Raw genomic sequence first — 18056 nt, 5'->3', positions numbered from 1 at the left:
AGGTAATGACAGCCTGCTGAACCTATCAGGAGGAGAGCATTATGTTTTGCTGGAGCAGTCTATGGAACAACTCAGCAACCTATCACAAATAACCTATCATAAATAACAGAATGGGAGGGAGGAAAAGAAGTGATCTAGTAAGAATTTTTTTTTTATCAAAGAAGCACCAAGGGGGAAAAAATCTTTTAGGGGACAAGATTTCCAAAAGTTATTTGTGGCAGGCTTTGAACAAGTGCCACATTAAAATGTACTTTTTTAAACATACAGAATTGTTATTCTATTACTAACATTTTAAATTTCAAACACACTGTTCTGTATACAGTAGTATTATACTGGTTATAGCAAGTACATTTCTATACTTGCTTATCAATGCACTTAAGCACTCCCTAAGCGGTTTACAAAGTATAAGCTAATTATAATAGCAAGATTACACAAAGCCACAATAAATATTTCACCTATATGGTATACCATACTACTAGGATTCCAAATGGCAAATTGTCCTCATAATGTGGATGGATACTTTGGACAACTTGCTTTTTAAATAGTTAAAAGTACAATCTGGTAAAACAAATTTGGAAAGTTAACATCTATATAGCAAATCCTATCTTGAAGAGGACAGATCTGAAACTGCTGTTCCCTGGGAAGAAGACAGCAAAAGTAATAGGGATGTTGTGGGGATATTGAAGGAAAGGGGAACATTCATACAATACTAACTGCACTTATCAGTGGCTTGTTGTAAGACATGACCAAGCAAAAATTAGGCAGCAATGGTTGATTGATAAATTTGGAGGTCTTTCAACAGAGGCTGGATAGCCATGTGTCGGTGATGCTTTGATTGAGATTTCCTGCATGGCAGGGGGTTGGACTGGATGGCCCTTGCAATCTCTTCCAACTCTATGATTCTATGATTAATGTGATACTGCTATGCTAGCAGAACTAAGCAAACATGTATATATTTACAAATACACACACACACACACACAAATCAATGGTAAGGTTTCAGCAGTTTGTGTTCATAAACACTGATGAACTCAAAACTTAGATGCTATTCTGTCTAGGATGGTGCTAATATCAAGGAAGCTGGATCATTAAACATGGAGCCTATCTTTTATTATATGCTTTTTAAGAATTTTACTTCAACTGGGTGTGTTGATTGGTTTTAATATTTTATCATGTAGCTTACAAATCTTGTTGAAACTGAAAAATGAGTAATTTTTTAATATTTTTTTATTTTCTCATGAAATAATTTACATCCGCTCCAAATCACATTATTATATATATAATTTGCTTCATTCCATTCACATAACCATTATGGGCTTTTAAATTGTCGCAAATTTTAACTTAAGATCTGCTTCACCTATTTGTGGTCTTTACTTGTTATCCCACAATTTCGCAACCTCCTTCCATTTACCTTCATATTGTTGGGTTGTTTTATTATTTTCATGCATTGATAGAGTATCTAGAATTGCTAAGTCATTCAATTTTAAGATACATTCATCTACTGTTGGTACTGCATTTAATTTCCAGTATTTTGCATACGTCATCCAGGTGGCAGTGAACATATAAAGCAAAACACTCATTTTGTCCTGTATCAAGTTATCAGATATTATGTCTGTTATATTTAACAGGAAGAGTTCAGGTCTTAATGGTAGCTTTTTTTAAAGTAAATGTAATGTTCCTATGAATTTCTTTCCAAATTTTTTTTGCTTTATCACACTGTCACCACATATGATATAGTGACCCTGTTTTTTCTTTACATTTCCAACAATTTTTATGTTTATATATATTTGCTATCTTAACTGGAGTTAGGTACCATCTATAAAAATTTTTGTAGAAATTCTCCTTTAGATTACTACATTTTGTAAGGCATAAATTCCTTTTCCAAACATTTTCCCAACTAGAAAGGGGGTATTTCATTGCCTATATTTTGTGCCCCAAAATGGGTAAATTGACCCAAAGGAAAAGTTGCTGTCACAGCAATTATGAATGAAGATCTAATCATGACTTGTCTTACAGCTAAATAAAATAAAATAAAAATCACTGTAAAGGTCAACTTACATGAGTTCACACCAAAAACATAAAGGCCTTGAAAATTTCTTCTGTGAAAAAAGTCATTTCCAGTGCTCCAGCAAGAATTATGCTTTTTTGTAAGTAACTTTAGCCCCTATGGCCACGTTTGTGCCTGTCTGCTTCCTACTTTGCTGTTTTCCCTAGCATAAGATCATGAATTCAGGTTCTTTGTGGCACACTGACTAGCATAACTTAGTTGAAGCTTACCCAATATAATAAAGACATTAACCATCAATGATGCTAGTCTGAACAGTTGCCTCTCTGTTGTCATATTAATAACTTCACCCATCCTGCTCCCCTGGATCATGTAGTGCACTTGTAATCTTTTAATGCAAAAACTGCTTTAGGCCCCTCAAACAATTTATGTCAAAGGCTTCCTTTCTCCTACTGGAAACATTTAGAGAGATACCTTATCTGTCAGCAAGACTATCTCCTGCTTTCCAGCTACACTGAAGCTTATTCAAGTTGACAATCTCAAACCATTCTGCACATAAAAAGGATACAAATTCAGACACACCTGTCTAAAAAGCCTTGATGTCCTCAGTTAAAGGGGTTAACTCAGTACAAGATACTCCTGATTCCATGGCTAAAGTGGCTTCTGAATAAAATATAGTTGCTTTTTTCCATAATAAAATGATTAGAGCTCATGGCTCAAACTATCTGCTCTACAACTCCAGGGGAAAAAACTAGCAGTCATTAGAGCCAAAGGTTGCAGAGGACAGTAATAGTGCTTTGCTTTCATTTACTCCGTAAGGAGTGAGGAAACATAGGTGGGATACAGACTGCCCATTTGGGGTGGCCTGCACCCGCCCCTTTCCCTAACGGATCGGGGCCTGAGCAGCCACAGCGGCAGCCCCGGAGGCCTCAATCCGCCGCTTTTCTAGGCCTCAGGGAAGTGGCAAAACGCCTCTTTCCCGCGGCCTGGAAAGGGGTGTCCTTGGGGCTTCATGCCCCAAGGACACCCCGACAGCGACGGGGAGAGAGAGAAAGGGGCCACTTGGCCCCTTTCTCTTCCATACTGCTGGCGCGGACATGTAAAACCCACGTTTCGGAGTTCCTTTCGGCACCGCTGAAAGGGCACCACAAGGACCTAGAGATTCCTAGAGAGAACACTTCTCTAGGCATTTGTAGTTCCTCCAGCATAATTCTATGGCCAACCTCCAGCAGATGTTGACCACAGAGTTGCCCTGGAGGAGCTAGATTCCTAAAGAGAAGTTCTCTTGGGTAAAAAAAAATAGTGGTTTTGTTATTTGTGGTTTTTCCACTTTCACGGCGGTCCTGCACTCCTAACCCCAACCCAGCAAATGTGGAGAGTCCACTGTAAACAGAACTGAGCTTTGAGAGTCAGACTGAAAGAGGAATTGGTAAGAAAAAGAGCCTGACCCTGGTTTGAAAAAGAATGATGTGATATTATGTCTGAAATCGAGAGGAGAAAGTACAGTACAGCTGGCCCTTGGTATCCACGGGGGACCTGTTCCAGATCCCCATGGGTACCAAAATCATCAGATGCTCAAGTCCCATTGTCCATAATGGTGGCGTGGCCACATGGATGTGCTCTCATTGGGGACAAATGCACTGAAATCCTCTCTCCCTCCTCTCCTTCCTTCCTTCTGTTCTCTCTCTCTCCTTCCCTTCCTTCCTCTCTCCCTGCTCCCTCTCTCCAAGGATTCTACCCCAGGCTTGGCTTTGGGGGTGGTTCAGAGGTGGAGGCTTCAGTCCCGTTGGCTGGAGAGAGCCAGAGCTGGGGCGGTTCTTTTCCCAGGTGTTGGGCCTGGGAGGGAACTCCGAATCCCAAGTCCTGGCCCTGGCCCTAGCTCTGACTCCAGCTCTCTGCAGCCTATGGGGTTCCAGCCTCCACCTCCGAACTGCTCTTGAAGCCAAGCCCAGGGCAGAAACCTTGGAGAGGGAGGGAAGGAGAGAGGGAGGACTTCAGTGTAGTTGTCCCCAATGGCGTGCATGCACTGCCACTGGCAACAGAGCGGGCTCACCATCCACAGATGCTCAAATCCGCGGATGGCAAGTCTGCAGATACCGGGGTTCCACTGTACTGCTAATTTTTTAAGAACAATTTAGAAACAAAGAACAGCCAATTGTATCAAAAGGTGATGACAGATCCAAGGGATTGGTCAGGTTGGAAGCTTCACAAGCAGAAGCTATAATCTATGAAGTTGTAAACAAGCAGACATCTAAAGAACATATACTAAGCACACAGACATTTGCATAGCTCTTTTTACAAGAATCATTTTTCAGCTTTGTTAATCTTTTTATCTGTCCTTGCGGCATCTTTTCTTCAAGGTGATCAGGCGAAGAAAATAATAATTTTAGAAGCAATCTCACTAATACCATACACAAAGGTAAGCTCAGTTCCCAACTCTCCTGTTAATTGTATCTATCTTCCTTATGCTGACAGCTATTGGCTCTTGTGTGGATTGTTGATCAACCATGAAACAATGAGACCAGATACAGTATTTGGTATTAAACAAGAGCCATCTTTATTAAACTAAACCCTATTTAAATGTCTGGGGCTTGGGGCTGAGCAAACAAAGCAGGGCACAACCTGGTGTGGGTTTAGCTGAGGCACAGATGTCAATCTATGAACCATCCCCAGCCACCCATGGGTGAAACATCAGACCCCAAGGGCAATCCAAAGAGATTGGTTGCTATCTTAGATAGTCATTTTGGAAGGCCACACTGAAGGGCTCCCTCCCAAGCTCCACAACTTTGTAAGAGAGAGTAAGCCCCTAGCTCAGCCCCAAGGGCATACTCTTTTACAAGCCCCTCTAAGCCCATCTCCCATGGAGACAGTTCCAGAGCCCAACCCTCCACCATAACAGATCTAATATCTAATTACACCAGTCTAATATCTTTTCCTTAACTACTTGCCAGAAGGATGGCTCTTCAATGACACCACCATGAGCCAATTGTCCAAGTCCCACCAAATACTATGGGAGAGGCAAAACAAACAAACATAAAGGGAAAAGAAAAAAATACTATTCAGCCCCAAGATGATCAGCAATGTTCACATTGCACTGAGGGTGGGCGGATGGGTCACTCAGATCTGATGAAAGGAGATACAGTACATGAGGGGGTGATAGGCCCTTAACTAGTCTCCCTCTTGTCCCCTGTAAATGATTTGTTTGGCCCCATGGGCCAAGCACAAAGCCCCTGGTCTCCTCACATGGATCCCAATAATAAGTTCCCTCTTCTGCAGTGCCTTTAGCTGCACAGCTTGGGGACCAATAGCTGTTGGTTGTCCAAGATAATGATAGTCTAGCTACCTGGCCATCACATACAGTCCACTCTTGACATACACACCCTAGCTGTATGTGGCTTCAAACTTATGCAGACAGCGAGCAGCGAGGGACAAAATGGTGCAGGTTTCACAGGTGTGTGCAGGAGAGCGCCACCATTCAAATGAATGGGACTCCAGCATACACAAAATTTGACTTATGCAGGGGGGATGCAGAACAGATCCTCCGCATATGGCAAGGGCAGACTGTATTTGAGAAAATGAAAGTTGGCTTCATTAGCACACATCAGTGAAGTGTTCTAAATCTGTGACTGGACTAAGCAAATAAATATATACAAACCAGAGACAATGTTTATTGTGGCAACCACTAAAAAAGAGAAACTGTACCTTGAGTAGGATGTCCACAATTCTCTGTTGATACTCCACAGCTTGCTTGTCATTCTTAAAGTCCTCAAATGTCTTTTTTAAAGAATACCATTGGGGAGAAAGAAAAATACTTCACACTTTTATCCTCACAGAAAGGGAAATATGAAAAAATGCAGCAATTCACCACCGCCAGTTTCTATACACTTCCTACATACCACACAGTGTATGGACTCAGATGGTCAAACCTTGGCTTAATAAATTACAATATGCACAAATTATGGTCACTTGCATGCTGACATTTTTCTCCTGCTTCACTCCTCTCTGTGTTAGTGGGGAAACTATTAACAACAGTTTGCTATTACATCTGAAGTGGCCTCTCTAAGAGCTTCCAAACAAGCCCCAATTTATAACAACTGAAAGGAGTCAGTTCAGACGTAACTGGAAGCTAGCAAGGGACATATCCAGATACTTGATTGAAACAAAACATAAGCAAGGAGACTCAAAAGGGATGGGGGACATGAAGAAATTTTCATTATTGAATGAGCACAACTGTTTGTTCTGCAGAGAGGCAGAAATGGAGTCCACTAAAGGCAAGCTTCATAGAAACCTGGAGAGTTATAACAAATCAACCAGGAGGAAACTATTTGTTATATTAAAGGCAACAGAGGGATCAAGGAATGTGAAAAAGAGTAGCCTTTTGGATCTGATAGTAAGGTGGTCATCAGTGGTTTCAATGAGGAGACTGTCAGTGACAAACAGGAGGTACAGTAGTTTGCAGGGAGTCACGCATCCTTTCTGCACAGGAAAGCTTGCCTGTTTCCAAAATGGAAATGAAAGAGTAAAAAATAATGGGATAAGAGCAAGATTTTAAAAAGAGAAAAAGAAAAGAAGAACCTTTACAAATAGGAAGGAGAAAGCTAGACAAGGCTTAGCCCCCATTATGTGTTGTCTGGTATGGTTATATTCAATATTAAACTATTTAGTAGCAAATGGTAAATACCTATGCATGAAAATAATGTATTAGTACCTGAATTACAGCTCTGTTTTTCTGTCCTTCTACCTGACTTTCCTAGCTCTTGAAGCTTTCTAATTCCTAAGCTTCATATATTCATCTTCACTTCTGTTTGGATATATAACCAGAGGCAATGGAAAGAAGATAACTCTCTTTTTTGGTTCTGTGTTGTTGTATATGTCAGGGCAGCCTCTGGCTTCCAGACACAGTAACTGCATGGTAATTGAATTCCTCACATGCTAAACAACACACTGAGCAGTGTTGCTACCTAATAACCTATAAAATTGTATTAAAAATTTCCAATGAGAAGTAAAGAAATACATAATACTGGGCAGTGTCAGCAGCACGTGGTGGTCTGGATTATCTGCAGTAAAATTACTTATAATGCATTAGCAATTTAAAGACTGTTTGAAATAAAATAAAAAAGAATGTGTGTGAGTCACGTACATTTGGCCAAATAGAAGAAGTTTGACAGTTTCAGCCTCAACACTATGATCTTTGCCCAAAGAGCTCTCAAATCTACTTGCTTTAGTAAGAGTTTCCACTAGTACAAGGTACTTTTGGCTCTTAAAAGCTGGAAAAACTACCACCCAAATGGCAAGTGCAGTAGCAAAGTCAGAATACTGGGTTGTTATGATTAGTGGAAATTATATTTGACAATTAGAAAAATAATGATTGATAATTAATTTTCAATTACAGTTGAATCTACAAAGATATATTGTGTTGGATCCACATTTAGACAGAAACAATTGGGACTGGAACAGTATAATTAAAAGCACCTACACAGATCTTTCTGCTCAATTTTCAGGGATTCCCTCCTTTTCCCTGCACCTCAATCTCTGCCATTTAGCAAGATCCTTCAACTCTCTTTGTAATATTTTCAGAAGGCAGGGTAGGCTGCCTCATGGTGAAAAGATAGGACAGCCTGCTTCTGTTTCACTCAGATACACACACCCTAAATATCTACTGTATGTGTGTGTGGATTGGGAGTGGAAGAATGGTGGGGAGTCAGACATGAGTTGACATAGTGAAGATCCCTCATCTTTTTTTAGGTAAGACTGTCTCTGGTAATCCCACAAAAAGAATTTAGTCTTTTCCTCTCTTGTTAGCCAGACTGAGGTTCCCTTTTTTAAGGCAAAGTAATTTGTTTCCTGGTCTATGTTTCTCATGATAACTTAAAGAGCTATCAGAAGAAATTTTAGTTCTTGCTGTGTGGGAAGGAAGTGAAATTTCTGCCCAGAGAACTGGATCAAAGCCCTAGTGCATACCACGAACAAACATACCCAAACATTGTTAAGGTTTTTACTCATCTGTCAAGTGCAGTGGGTAAGCTTTCTTTAAATTTCCCATTTATATCCTGCATCTATAAAATAATCTTATATAATCAATTAACTATATGTTATCATATTACATATCTGGTTTTTTTTCCAGCTGGAAAATGACTGGATTAGTATTTATGGAATTTTATTTTGAATTCTAGTTGTTTTATGCATTCTAGTCATTTCTGTGTAATACAGTGCGCCCGCGCCATACGCGCACCCGCCATATGCGGCCTTGAGCACACGCGCTCAAGCCGCGGGGCGCGCACGGGGCAGAAGGGACGGCGCGTCCCATTCAATTGAATGGGCGCGTGCGCCCATTGCGCCCTGCACGTGCCCGCGCCGCCGCGCCCGAGCCCCATTGTTTCCAATGGGGCTCGAGCATAGGCGGAATTCGCCTTACGCGGCGGGATCCAGAACAGATCCCCCGCGTAAGGCAAGGACGCACTGTATATATTATATTATGTTATTATATTATATTATATTATATTATGATCTATGATGGTAAATAAAATGATGATGATGATGATGATGATGTTGATTGGATTAGGCTTCCAGGTTTATTAAAATACTCAACCCATTAAATTTTAAATTAATTATGGAGGTGACAGCGTTTCTTCCTTAATATCTCTTTAGAAATTGTGCTGCCACTTACCAGTGCAAGAACATTAAGGAACTCCCGAGTATCAAAGTGCAGCAGTGTACGTACATAAGGGTAAACTTCTTCTTCTGCAGGTGCCTCAGCTGAGTGCAAACGGATAAGAAATTCAAACACCTGCAGTGAAAAATTTACAAACACACACACATACACATCAATAAGTCAGTGTTTGCATTCTTGAAGACTGTTTCAGGCTTATCAGTTCTGAGAAGCATTTTCAAGACCAGGGAATACATTTCCAGCAATATTTTCTATTATTTAAATTCCGTCCAGCATGTGTGTAGCTTGTTTTCCTGTACAGGTTCAATATCTAGCAGTAGGCAAAGCACTTCAGTTTAACATTTCCAAGGGTTTCTTACAACCACTTTCACAATTATTGACATTTATTATTGCTCATTGGCATTTGAGAAGGATTATTGCCACAGGTTTCCTAAATAAAGAATTCAAGCAGAGGAAATAAGTGCATTTGTTTTCCAGTTTACTTTTCAAAATAAGTCTGTTCTTTTATATTGAATCAGTTTATTAAGACAAAGGACAAAAGACAACAAATATGGGCCCCATACGGACAGGCCAAAATAAAACTGCTTCGGGTCACTTTGGAGGTATGCTGTTTAAGTGATGCATGTGTCCTAAGAGTCTGGAAGCCGCAGCAAAGCCACAATCCAGTCCTTCGGACTGAAGAACAGCTTTGGCACAGCTTCTGGCCTCTTAAGATGTGTGTGTCATTTAAACAGCATACCTCCAAAGTGACCCGAATCAGCTTTATTTTGGCAGTCTGTATGGGACCATAGTTAGAATTTTAAATAGTAGATAAGGTATGAAAATCTAATGAACAGCTGGCCAAATGCTGGGAAAATAACATGTCATACCTGTGGGGAAATTCCAACATCATGCTCTTATTAACATTATTGAGATTTGTTCCATCAATTATGTGCAATATAAGGGCCATGTTCTCACTTATCCAGTTCTGTCACAAAACATCCAGACTGAAGCTGGGTAAAAAACTGGAAGAGAAGCGCACTTGTAGCCCAGGTGCAGACTGGGCTCAACATCCAAAACTGCCTCCTACATTTCCTGCTTAAGGGTTTGGATGTGGCACGAATATCCTTCTGACAGTAGACAGGAGCTCTATTGTTGGTGGGAACATGCCCCCAAGACACTCAAATTACAAACACAAAGCTTCACAGAAGTGTTAATCAGGCATAAGCCTTAAGAAGGTTTTTTGAAGGTGCAGCGTGGAAGGCATTTGAACAGTTGGATCCAAGGCCATTCTTTTGTCACACGTAACACCAGAATCAGATATTTTTCCTCCCACTGACACCAATGGAAGAGAAACATTTTAAAATCCACTGGCAACACACATGTGTACACATGGTAAGTTCACTTTTCTGCATCTACCCTGACTGGTCAAAGTCAACATGGTTTTGAAAATGTGAAGATCCAACATATCATTTCTTTCACCCCAGTAACATTTACAATTGCTCAGTAACTTGCTCTAGCCAATTTGAGAAAAAAAATAGTGAGATTACACCAACCAATCACTATTTTTAAAACAAGAAATCATGAACAAGTTCGGGTCTGTAACATCTGTACCTGGATCATGATTATGATATCATTGACTCTGGTTAGCAGATACATCAACGACTCACAGGAACAGAACATTATACCAAAGTTACAATCAGAAATAACAGTACAAATACATGGTATAAAGACTGCCCATTAATTAAATGGGCTATGCATGCAATCTGTATGCAAGTTTACAGACTGACAAAAACAAACCCCAGTGGATACCAAGGGCCCACTACATAAACATTTAAAATGAGATTCGATAGATCAAAATCCTGTCTATGCTTATATTTCTTTGCAATGTTTAATTTACAATGAAAACACTACACACACACACACACACACACACACACACACACAGTGCACCCGCGTCATACGCGGACGCACTGTATGCAGCTTTCAGCATATGCTGATAACTGCGCGGGAGCACGCAGGGTGCGTGGGGCAGCACGTCCCATTTAGATTAATGGGGGTGTGGCACCATGCTACCGCCACATGCATGAACCCCATTACTTTCAATGGGGCTCAAGCATAAGCGTTTTTTTAACACGGGCAGTCTGGAATGGATCCCCTGCGTAAAAAAGGGCACACTGTATATGTGTGTGTGTATATATAATATTTTAATAAATCCTTGATATACAAACATACATACATATATATATCTCCTTGATAGGCATTAAAAAACTAACATAGCTATTAGATTATCACAAAAGAACAAAACCAGAAAAAGAATATATTAAAGTCCTAAAATGACTATTGCTCAACTGAAAGGCAGCAGGGGATGGAAAATCTAAATGCACATTCAAAAGAGCTCTGGGACAATTATAAAAGTCTATGACAGACAATCAAAACCCTACTGTTATCCAGATGACAGCAATTTCTTATCAGATATCTGCAAAGTTACTGCTAACTTCAAGAGTCATCATTGCTATTACGTCGTTATATGCTTTAATAATAATAATAAATAATAATAAAATTTTATTTGTATACCGCCCTTCTGAAAATCAGGGCGGTGAACAACAGCAAATAACAATACAAATAAACAGAACCATATAAAATACATTAAGAACAATTCAATAAAAGTAATAAAATTATCATGTCGGCAAAACAGTGCTGACATGGGGGGGGGGGAGAATTACAGGTCAGGGTAGGCTTGTTCGAATAAATGGGTTTTTAACCCCTTCCTGAATTGAGGTAGGGAGGTGGCTGAGCGGAGCTCGAAGGGCAGCGCGTTCCAGAGGTTGGGGGCTGAGATGGAGAAAGCCCTACTAGAGGTGGAATTATATTTCACCTCTGGAACTCTTAACAATAGCTGCCCTGAAGATCGAAGTGCGCGGGGCGGATTGTACGGAGAGAGGCGGTCCTCCAGGTACCCTGGGCCCAAGCCATTTAGGACTTTATAGGTAATTACCAACACCTTGTATTGCGCCCGGAAGCAAATAGGCAGCCAATGTAAGTCTTTAAGGACTGGTGTTATATGACTGGCCCTGGCAGTGCCAGTGACCAGACGGGCTGCCATATTCTGCACAAGTTGCAGCTGCCGGGTATGGTACAAGGGTTGCCCCATGTAGAGCGCATTGCAGAAATCCAAACGAGAGGTTACCAGGGCGTGTACAACAGTTTCAAGGTCTCCCCGGTCAAGGTAGGGACGCAGCTGGCGTATCAGCCGAAGCTGATAACAGGTGCTCCTGACCGTCGCATCCACCTGAGATGTAAGGTGGAGCGACGAGTCCAGGAGCACCCCCAAGCTGCGTACAGAGTCCTTCACGGAAAGCGTGACTCCGTTCAGGACGAGTGGAACCACCGCCAACCCCGAACCGGGGGAACCTATCACAAGTACTTCCGTCTTCTCTGGATTCAGGCTGAGTCTGTTGTCCCTCATCCAGCCCATTACCGACTCCAGACAGGCCACGAGAGGAGAGACGCCAATCCCGGTCACTGCATCAGTCGGAGACATAGAGAAGACTATTTGGGTGTCATCAGCGTACTGATAACACCGCGCCCCATGTCTCCGGATGATCTCTCCCAGCGGTTTCATGTAAATGTTAAAAAGCATGGGAGACAGAATGGCTCCTTGAGGGACCCCAGATGTAAGGGCCCTCTCATCGGAGCGCACGTCTCCCAGCTGCACCATCTGGGACCTCCCGGAGAGGTAGGATCGGAACCACTGGAGCGCAGTGCCCCCGATTCCCACCTCCGCCAGGCGCCCCAGAAGGATACCATGGTCTATGGTATCGAAAGCCGCTGAGATGTCCAAGAGCACTAACAGGGACACGCTTCCCCTGTCAATGCCCAGACGGAGATCATCGACCAAGGCGACCATAGCAGTCTCAACCCCATAACCTGCCCGAAAGCCGGTTTGAAATGGGTCTAGATATTCCGTTTCATCCAAGATCAATTGAAGTTGGATTGCAACCGCCCGCTCGATCAATAGAGCAATTTAGAGCAATAAGTATCCGTGACAGAGCCATCTGCCACCATTAATATAGTTTACATCTGTGAACCATCTTAGACAAAGAACAAGACACAAATGGTACACAGATAATGGCCTGTTACAGACTGCCAAAATAAAGCTGCTTCGGGTCTCTTTAGAGGTATGCTATTTAAATGATGCAAGCATCCTAAGAATCCCAAAGCTGCACTCCAGTGCTTAGGAATGGAGTGTGGCTTTGATGCGACCTCCGGACTCTTAGGACCCATGCATCATTTAAATAGCATACCTCCAAAGAGACCTGAAGCAGCTTTATTTTGGCAGTCTGTAACAGGCCAATGAAACTATCCTTCTGCATCTCTTTTACTTGCTTTTGCTTTTTGCAGCACTGCCTGCTTTATTTCATATTTTCTATAGAATTCTTGTACTTCTACAGACATCAAAATGTGGACCAGTCGTCTATGAAGCTGAGCCTAAAAATACCTTGACAAAGTGAGCAGTTAATATTCAAAGATGATGGAAAGAAGGGAAGCCTATAATAAATGATGCTTTTGGAAATATATTTGTTTCGTATTGAACACACCAACACAAACACCCACCTTTTAAAAAAATATTATTTTTTGCTGGTAAGACTCACCTGGTTTTTAACCAAAGGTACCAGATCTTCAGGAATATTGCCCAGTGGATAAGCTCGACCTGCCAAACAGCAACTGTAAGGCAACAGAAATAAAAGTTAAAACACTGTTCTGTAAGGAACACATCATATACTTATCCCTAAACGTAACTAGAAAAGTCCTTCAACTACTTTGCCGAAGTGGGACGTACAACAAAATGCAGCAGTACTTCTGTTCATGATTCCAGCCAATTTTCCATATGCTACCATCAATCAGTATTCTGCACCCACTGAGCATGCTCAATCTTCATTAGGTTGCAGGTGGGTATGTGAGATAGATGGTTGTCCTATTCTGGTTTTTCTTTTTTGAAGTTTGTTTGTTTGTTACTTTTTTGAAACCTACTTCTTTTATTTATATCCTAATCTTTTCCCATAACTTGCACATACAAAAATATAGAGTTTATATTTTAGATATTTCCCAGGCCAACCAATTTCCCCCTCTTGGGCACAGATAATACAGTTTGCATCAGAAAGGAACAGGCAATCAGAAAATGAATTTGCTAATTTTGTATATGACATTTTATAAAAGCTGCTTTTTCTTATCAGCATCATATATGCATTCTCAAAGCTTCCTTCCCTGAAATATGTGTTATTCGTTTGTATCCATAATCCATTCTCCTCTATGAAAAACCATTTACTACTAATATTATTTCCCACTCATTATCTACATTGTATTGAACAAAGCATGCATTGCTTGTAAACTAGATTTGTTCAAGTACATTTTAGAAATTTGACCAAAATTGTGGGGGATGTCAGAGATATGACTTTTGGGTTTTATTGAAAAATCCTCTATCTTTCTACCTTCCTTCCAAACAAATTTGACCATTATACAGGTGCAGCATGACAAAAGAGTATAACCTTCCACTGAACTATTAGACAACTAGTGAATTACATGAATCATAGAAATCACTAAACAAATTAAAATTGATAATAGCTATGCAAAGTAAGACAACCAGCAAGGAAATCCTATGCTCCAATTATAGACACCTGCCCTAGGCATTAGACCTCCAGGGATTTTAAAGTTACTACAGCTTTGTTAGCATGTTACATTAGTGCTGGTTCAATTCAGCTAGTAGAGCACAGAAATTGTAACCATTAGGGCTAGACAGAAAGAAGTACAGTAGAGCAAAGAATCTTACAGTATCTCAAGTCCTACTTTCATATTATACTACCTCTTCTACAGGAATCACAGGAAGCTTATCAAACTATTGGTCCATGTACCTCAGTAATGCTTGCTAGTGTAAGTTAAAATACTCATGCAGGAGCTACTGAATGAACAAGGGAAACATTGTCCCCATTTTGTCCCACTCCATTCACACGGCACACTGGAGAAACAAATCACAACTTTCCTCTGGAACAATACTGGAGCATCTACAAAATATTACCATGTCAAGGAATCTACTTCTTGAATATGGCATTCAGGATAGATTTTTCCATTTGACTGTATGTTGTGCACATTTAGAACACAGAAGCAAATATCTTAGTGGTAGAACTTAAGTGGAATAACATGGCTCATAAGGAGGAATACTTTACATAGTCTATGATAGAACAATTTTAGGAAGAACTGATTGCTAGCATTCACAGTCTTAAAATTTTCATATGCTTCTCAGAACAGAATCCACAAACAGAAACAGGATTGTTAATCTGATTATTCTAGTGATCTCCTTTACAAACTTTCTTTATACCGTTATGCTGCTCTGAAACCTTAACCAGTAAGAGTAATAGACAGGAAGTACCATACCTTATATAGACAAGAAGCTTGTTGCCCATTATTACTTGCTCATCTAAGACAATTTAAAGGGGAAAAAAGCTTTGAAATCATCTGACGCAATGAACAGTTAGATTCATGTCTACAGAAAGTTCGTGTCTGTAGATATTTTCTAAAGACGTAGGCATGAATGCAGATTTACTTGCAATAATGGTGTGACAACATCGCTATACTGTTTCATTTAAATGCTAACTTTCATGAAACAAAGCTGCAATGCTAAACAACCAGTACTACTAACTACTGTACCATTTAGTGAGCAGTAAGGACTCTATAAAACACAGAAATCACAGCCTGTCTGTTCATAGAATCTTGAAGATGCAATCCTGTCCTTTGCAAAATGTCTGAAAGAGCAGGGAAAGCTAATCAGTTCCCTTGTGCTTGAGACAGGACTATAGGAAGCTTCCATATACAGACCATTGGTCCATCTACCTGAAGATAACAGGTAATGGTTCTCCAGGGTCTTCATGTAATCATTTGCCTGAGTTCACTAAGGTAAAGAAAAGCAGTGTAGGACAATGGTTTTCAAACATTTTACTCTTGTGATTCCCTTTACATCTACATGTGGATGTCGCCCGCCTCAACACAGTATATAAATAAAAAATATTTTGTTTGTTTATTATGTGTATTTTGATTCACACATTCATGTATATTCATATTTTAAAAGTTAATAGCTCTTATCCTCCTCCTCCCTCAGGAAGAGGCTCCGAGCACCTTCCTTGCCCTTCTCCTCCCCTCCAGGACAGAAAAAGTTTGGGAAGTGGAGGATGACGTGGGATCAGGATCTCCAAGTCTCATGCCCCACTGAGTAACTCTTGCACACACCCCAGGGGTCCTACCCCACAGTCTGAGAACCACTATTGTAGGATCATTATGCATGTGAGCTTGATGCTAGATAGTTGAAAAACATTTCTACAGCAAAACATAGCAACTAGGAAAAATGCATTAGCCTTTGTTTCCTCAAATGTATAGATACTGCAGACTAAATAACCTTCCCCAAAACTACTCAAAATGTCTGTATAATTTTTTAAAAATCTAAATAAATTGTACATCAAATAAAGCATACCTGAAAGGGACTTTCCAGCACTAAGTGGGTGAGCAATGACCTTGAATAATTTCTATAATAAAATTGAAAGAGTGAGTTAAACACAAAAAGTTAACACACACATTGTTTTTAAAAAATACTTTTTATTAAATAAGTTTAACTACATTAAAAACATACAAACAAAATACTTGCCAAGATACAGAACAAAAAAGGAAGAACAGAAAGAGCAAAAAGAAATAGAAAAAGAATAGACAAACAAACAAAGAAACAAATATTTACAATGACTTCTGGCTTTCTTTGCAGTGATTATAATTCTTAGTAAGAAAGCCTCACTTCTCCAATTACAAAATAAAATAAAATAAATTCTATATGAACTTCTACCACTTAAACAAACCTATTAATTATTAAATGCCACAATTAACATACACTAAAATGGCTGTACTGAAGACCCCAAAAAAGCCCAGCATGGGATTAGCTAGTTTCTTTAGAGACTAAATGTGTTCTGACTTCCTATGCTAAATGGGCTTTCTTCATCTATATGACACTGTTCCCTCATAAAGGCTGGTTGCTGTCTTTAAATATAGGAACCAGTGTGAGAATCAGTATGGATCCAGAAAAGTCAACATACAAAAGATATCACCTGGCTGGTGGTAGGATTTACAAAACCAACATTTATTTATTTCAAGTGCTTCTGTATCACCTCACACCCCACAAGGGCTCCTGAGGCGATGAACAAATAAAAACCAATTAAAACAATGCAAAGATAAAGGCATTTTAAAAACACAGTAAAATAGTTTTTAAAAGCAGTCGAAAAATAGTCCTAGAATCCAGTTTTGAATCAATTAAAACAGCAATTTCTTTTTTATTATTATTATTGTTTTTGACAATGTAACAAAATTAAAGTCAGTACATTCTTAATCCAGCAATCATTACAAATTAGTTGTATTTCAAATAATTGTGTACTGTAAATACTGGCTCCCGTTTTTATACATTCACTGTCATTCTTTTATACTGTTATCGCCATCCCCTTGTCCTTTCCCATACTATTCGGTCATAGTTTGGAATGTTGAAGAGCAAATCATGTTTGTTCTTCCATACAACAATCGTATTCAAGTTTACTGATTCACATTTATATACATTGTCTATTTCTATTTATAAGACATCAGTGTTTGTTACATAAATTAATTTCTCCTTAAATTTACATATCTTTTGTGATTTTCTTAGATACTCTCATATTCACAAATACAGTAACACATTTATAGTAACACTTTTGTATTGCGATTTCCTCATTTTTCAGTACCAAACATGAGTTCCCTTGATTCTTGTAATTTGAAAGGTTTGTCATTGTTTAATAGTGGCAGGTTTTCAAACAAAAACATGAATTGGGGTAATATGTTCATTTTGACTGTTGCGATTCTGCCGCCCCCCCCCCCAAAAAAAAAGAGCTTTAACTTTGACCACCTGTCCAGGTCTGCTTTAACTTTCCTCCATATGACCACATAATTTCAATTTTCAATTAAAACAGCAATTTCAAACACTGAATGGCATGTGGAACAGCACTGTTTCAGCTGCCTGCTGGTAGTTTTAAAGAGTTGGGGCATACTCGTAATGATACTATAGTCTTTGTTTGGTCTAACTCAATGTAAATCCAGGAGTGCAGCATTCATCACACAATATCATCGCTACCATATGTAATGACATATGCATGGAATTCAATGTATAATTTCATTGTAGATGCTAATTTGTGCAGAGAGTGCATATTACATGAAACAGTCTTTAATTGCCAGATATACAACCAGGGCTGTGGTAAAAGGGATAAACAAATTCTCTAATACTTGAGTAGCTATCACTGTCCTTCAGAACATTTTTCAGCATTAACTACTAGACAGAAAACTGGTAAT

The 18056-nt window shown here is 39.8% G+C and overlaps 1 protein-coding gene across 6 annotated transcripts in view; it reads right to left on the bottom strand.

Annotated features, from left to right (window-relative positions):
* Positions 1-18056, bottom strand: part of VPS8 (VPS8 subunit of CORVET complex) — a 132846-nt gene that overhangs the window by 74932 nt on the left and 39858 nt on the right. For 5 of the 6 annotated variants that reach the window (XR_006102899.1, XM_042457864.1, XM_042457861.1 and 2 more), the window contains 5 exons: positions 16177-16228; positions 15087-15129; positions 13310-13382; positions 8673-8792; positions 5708-5779 (listed from right to left, as the gene is read on the bottom strand). Coding sequence is in view for 5 of the 6 variants with exons in the window: in XM_042457864.1 (XP_042313798.1) it covers positions 5708-5779; positions 8673-8792; positions 13310-13382; positions 15087-15129; positions 16177-16228 (360 nt within the window). In the remaining variant the exon portion in view is untranslated. The remainder of the gene's footprint in view (positions 1-5707; positions 5780-8672; positions 8793-13309; positions 13383-15086; positions 15130-16176; positions 16229-18056) is intronic. The other variant, XM_042457865.1, reaches the window with a different exon arrangement.

This window comes from Sceloporus undulatus, chromosome 3 (genome assembly GCF_019175285.1).
Source record: "Sceloporus undulatus isolate JIND9_A2432 ecotype Alabama chromosome 3, SceUnd_v1.1, whole genome shotgun sequence".
NCBI classification, from domain to species: domain Eukaryota; kingdom Metazoa; phylum Chordata; class Lepidosauria; order Squamata; family Phrynosomatidae; genus Sceloporus; species Sceloporus undulatus.
Note: the sequence above shows the minus strand (reverse complement) of the source record. Positions and strands in the feature narration are given on the sequence as shown.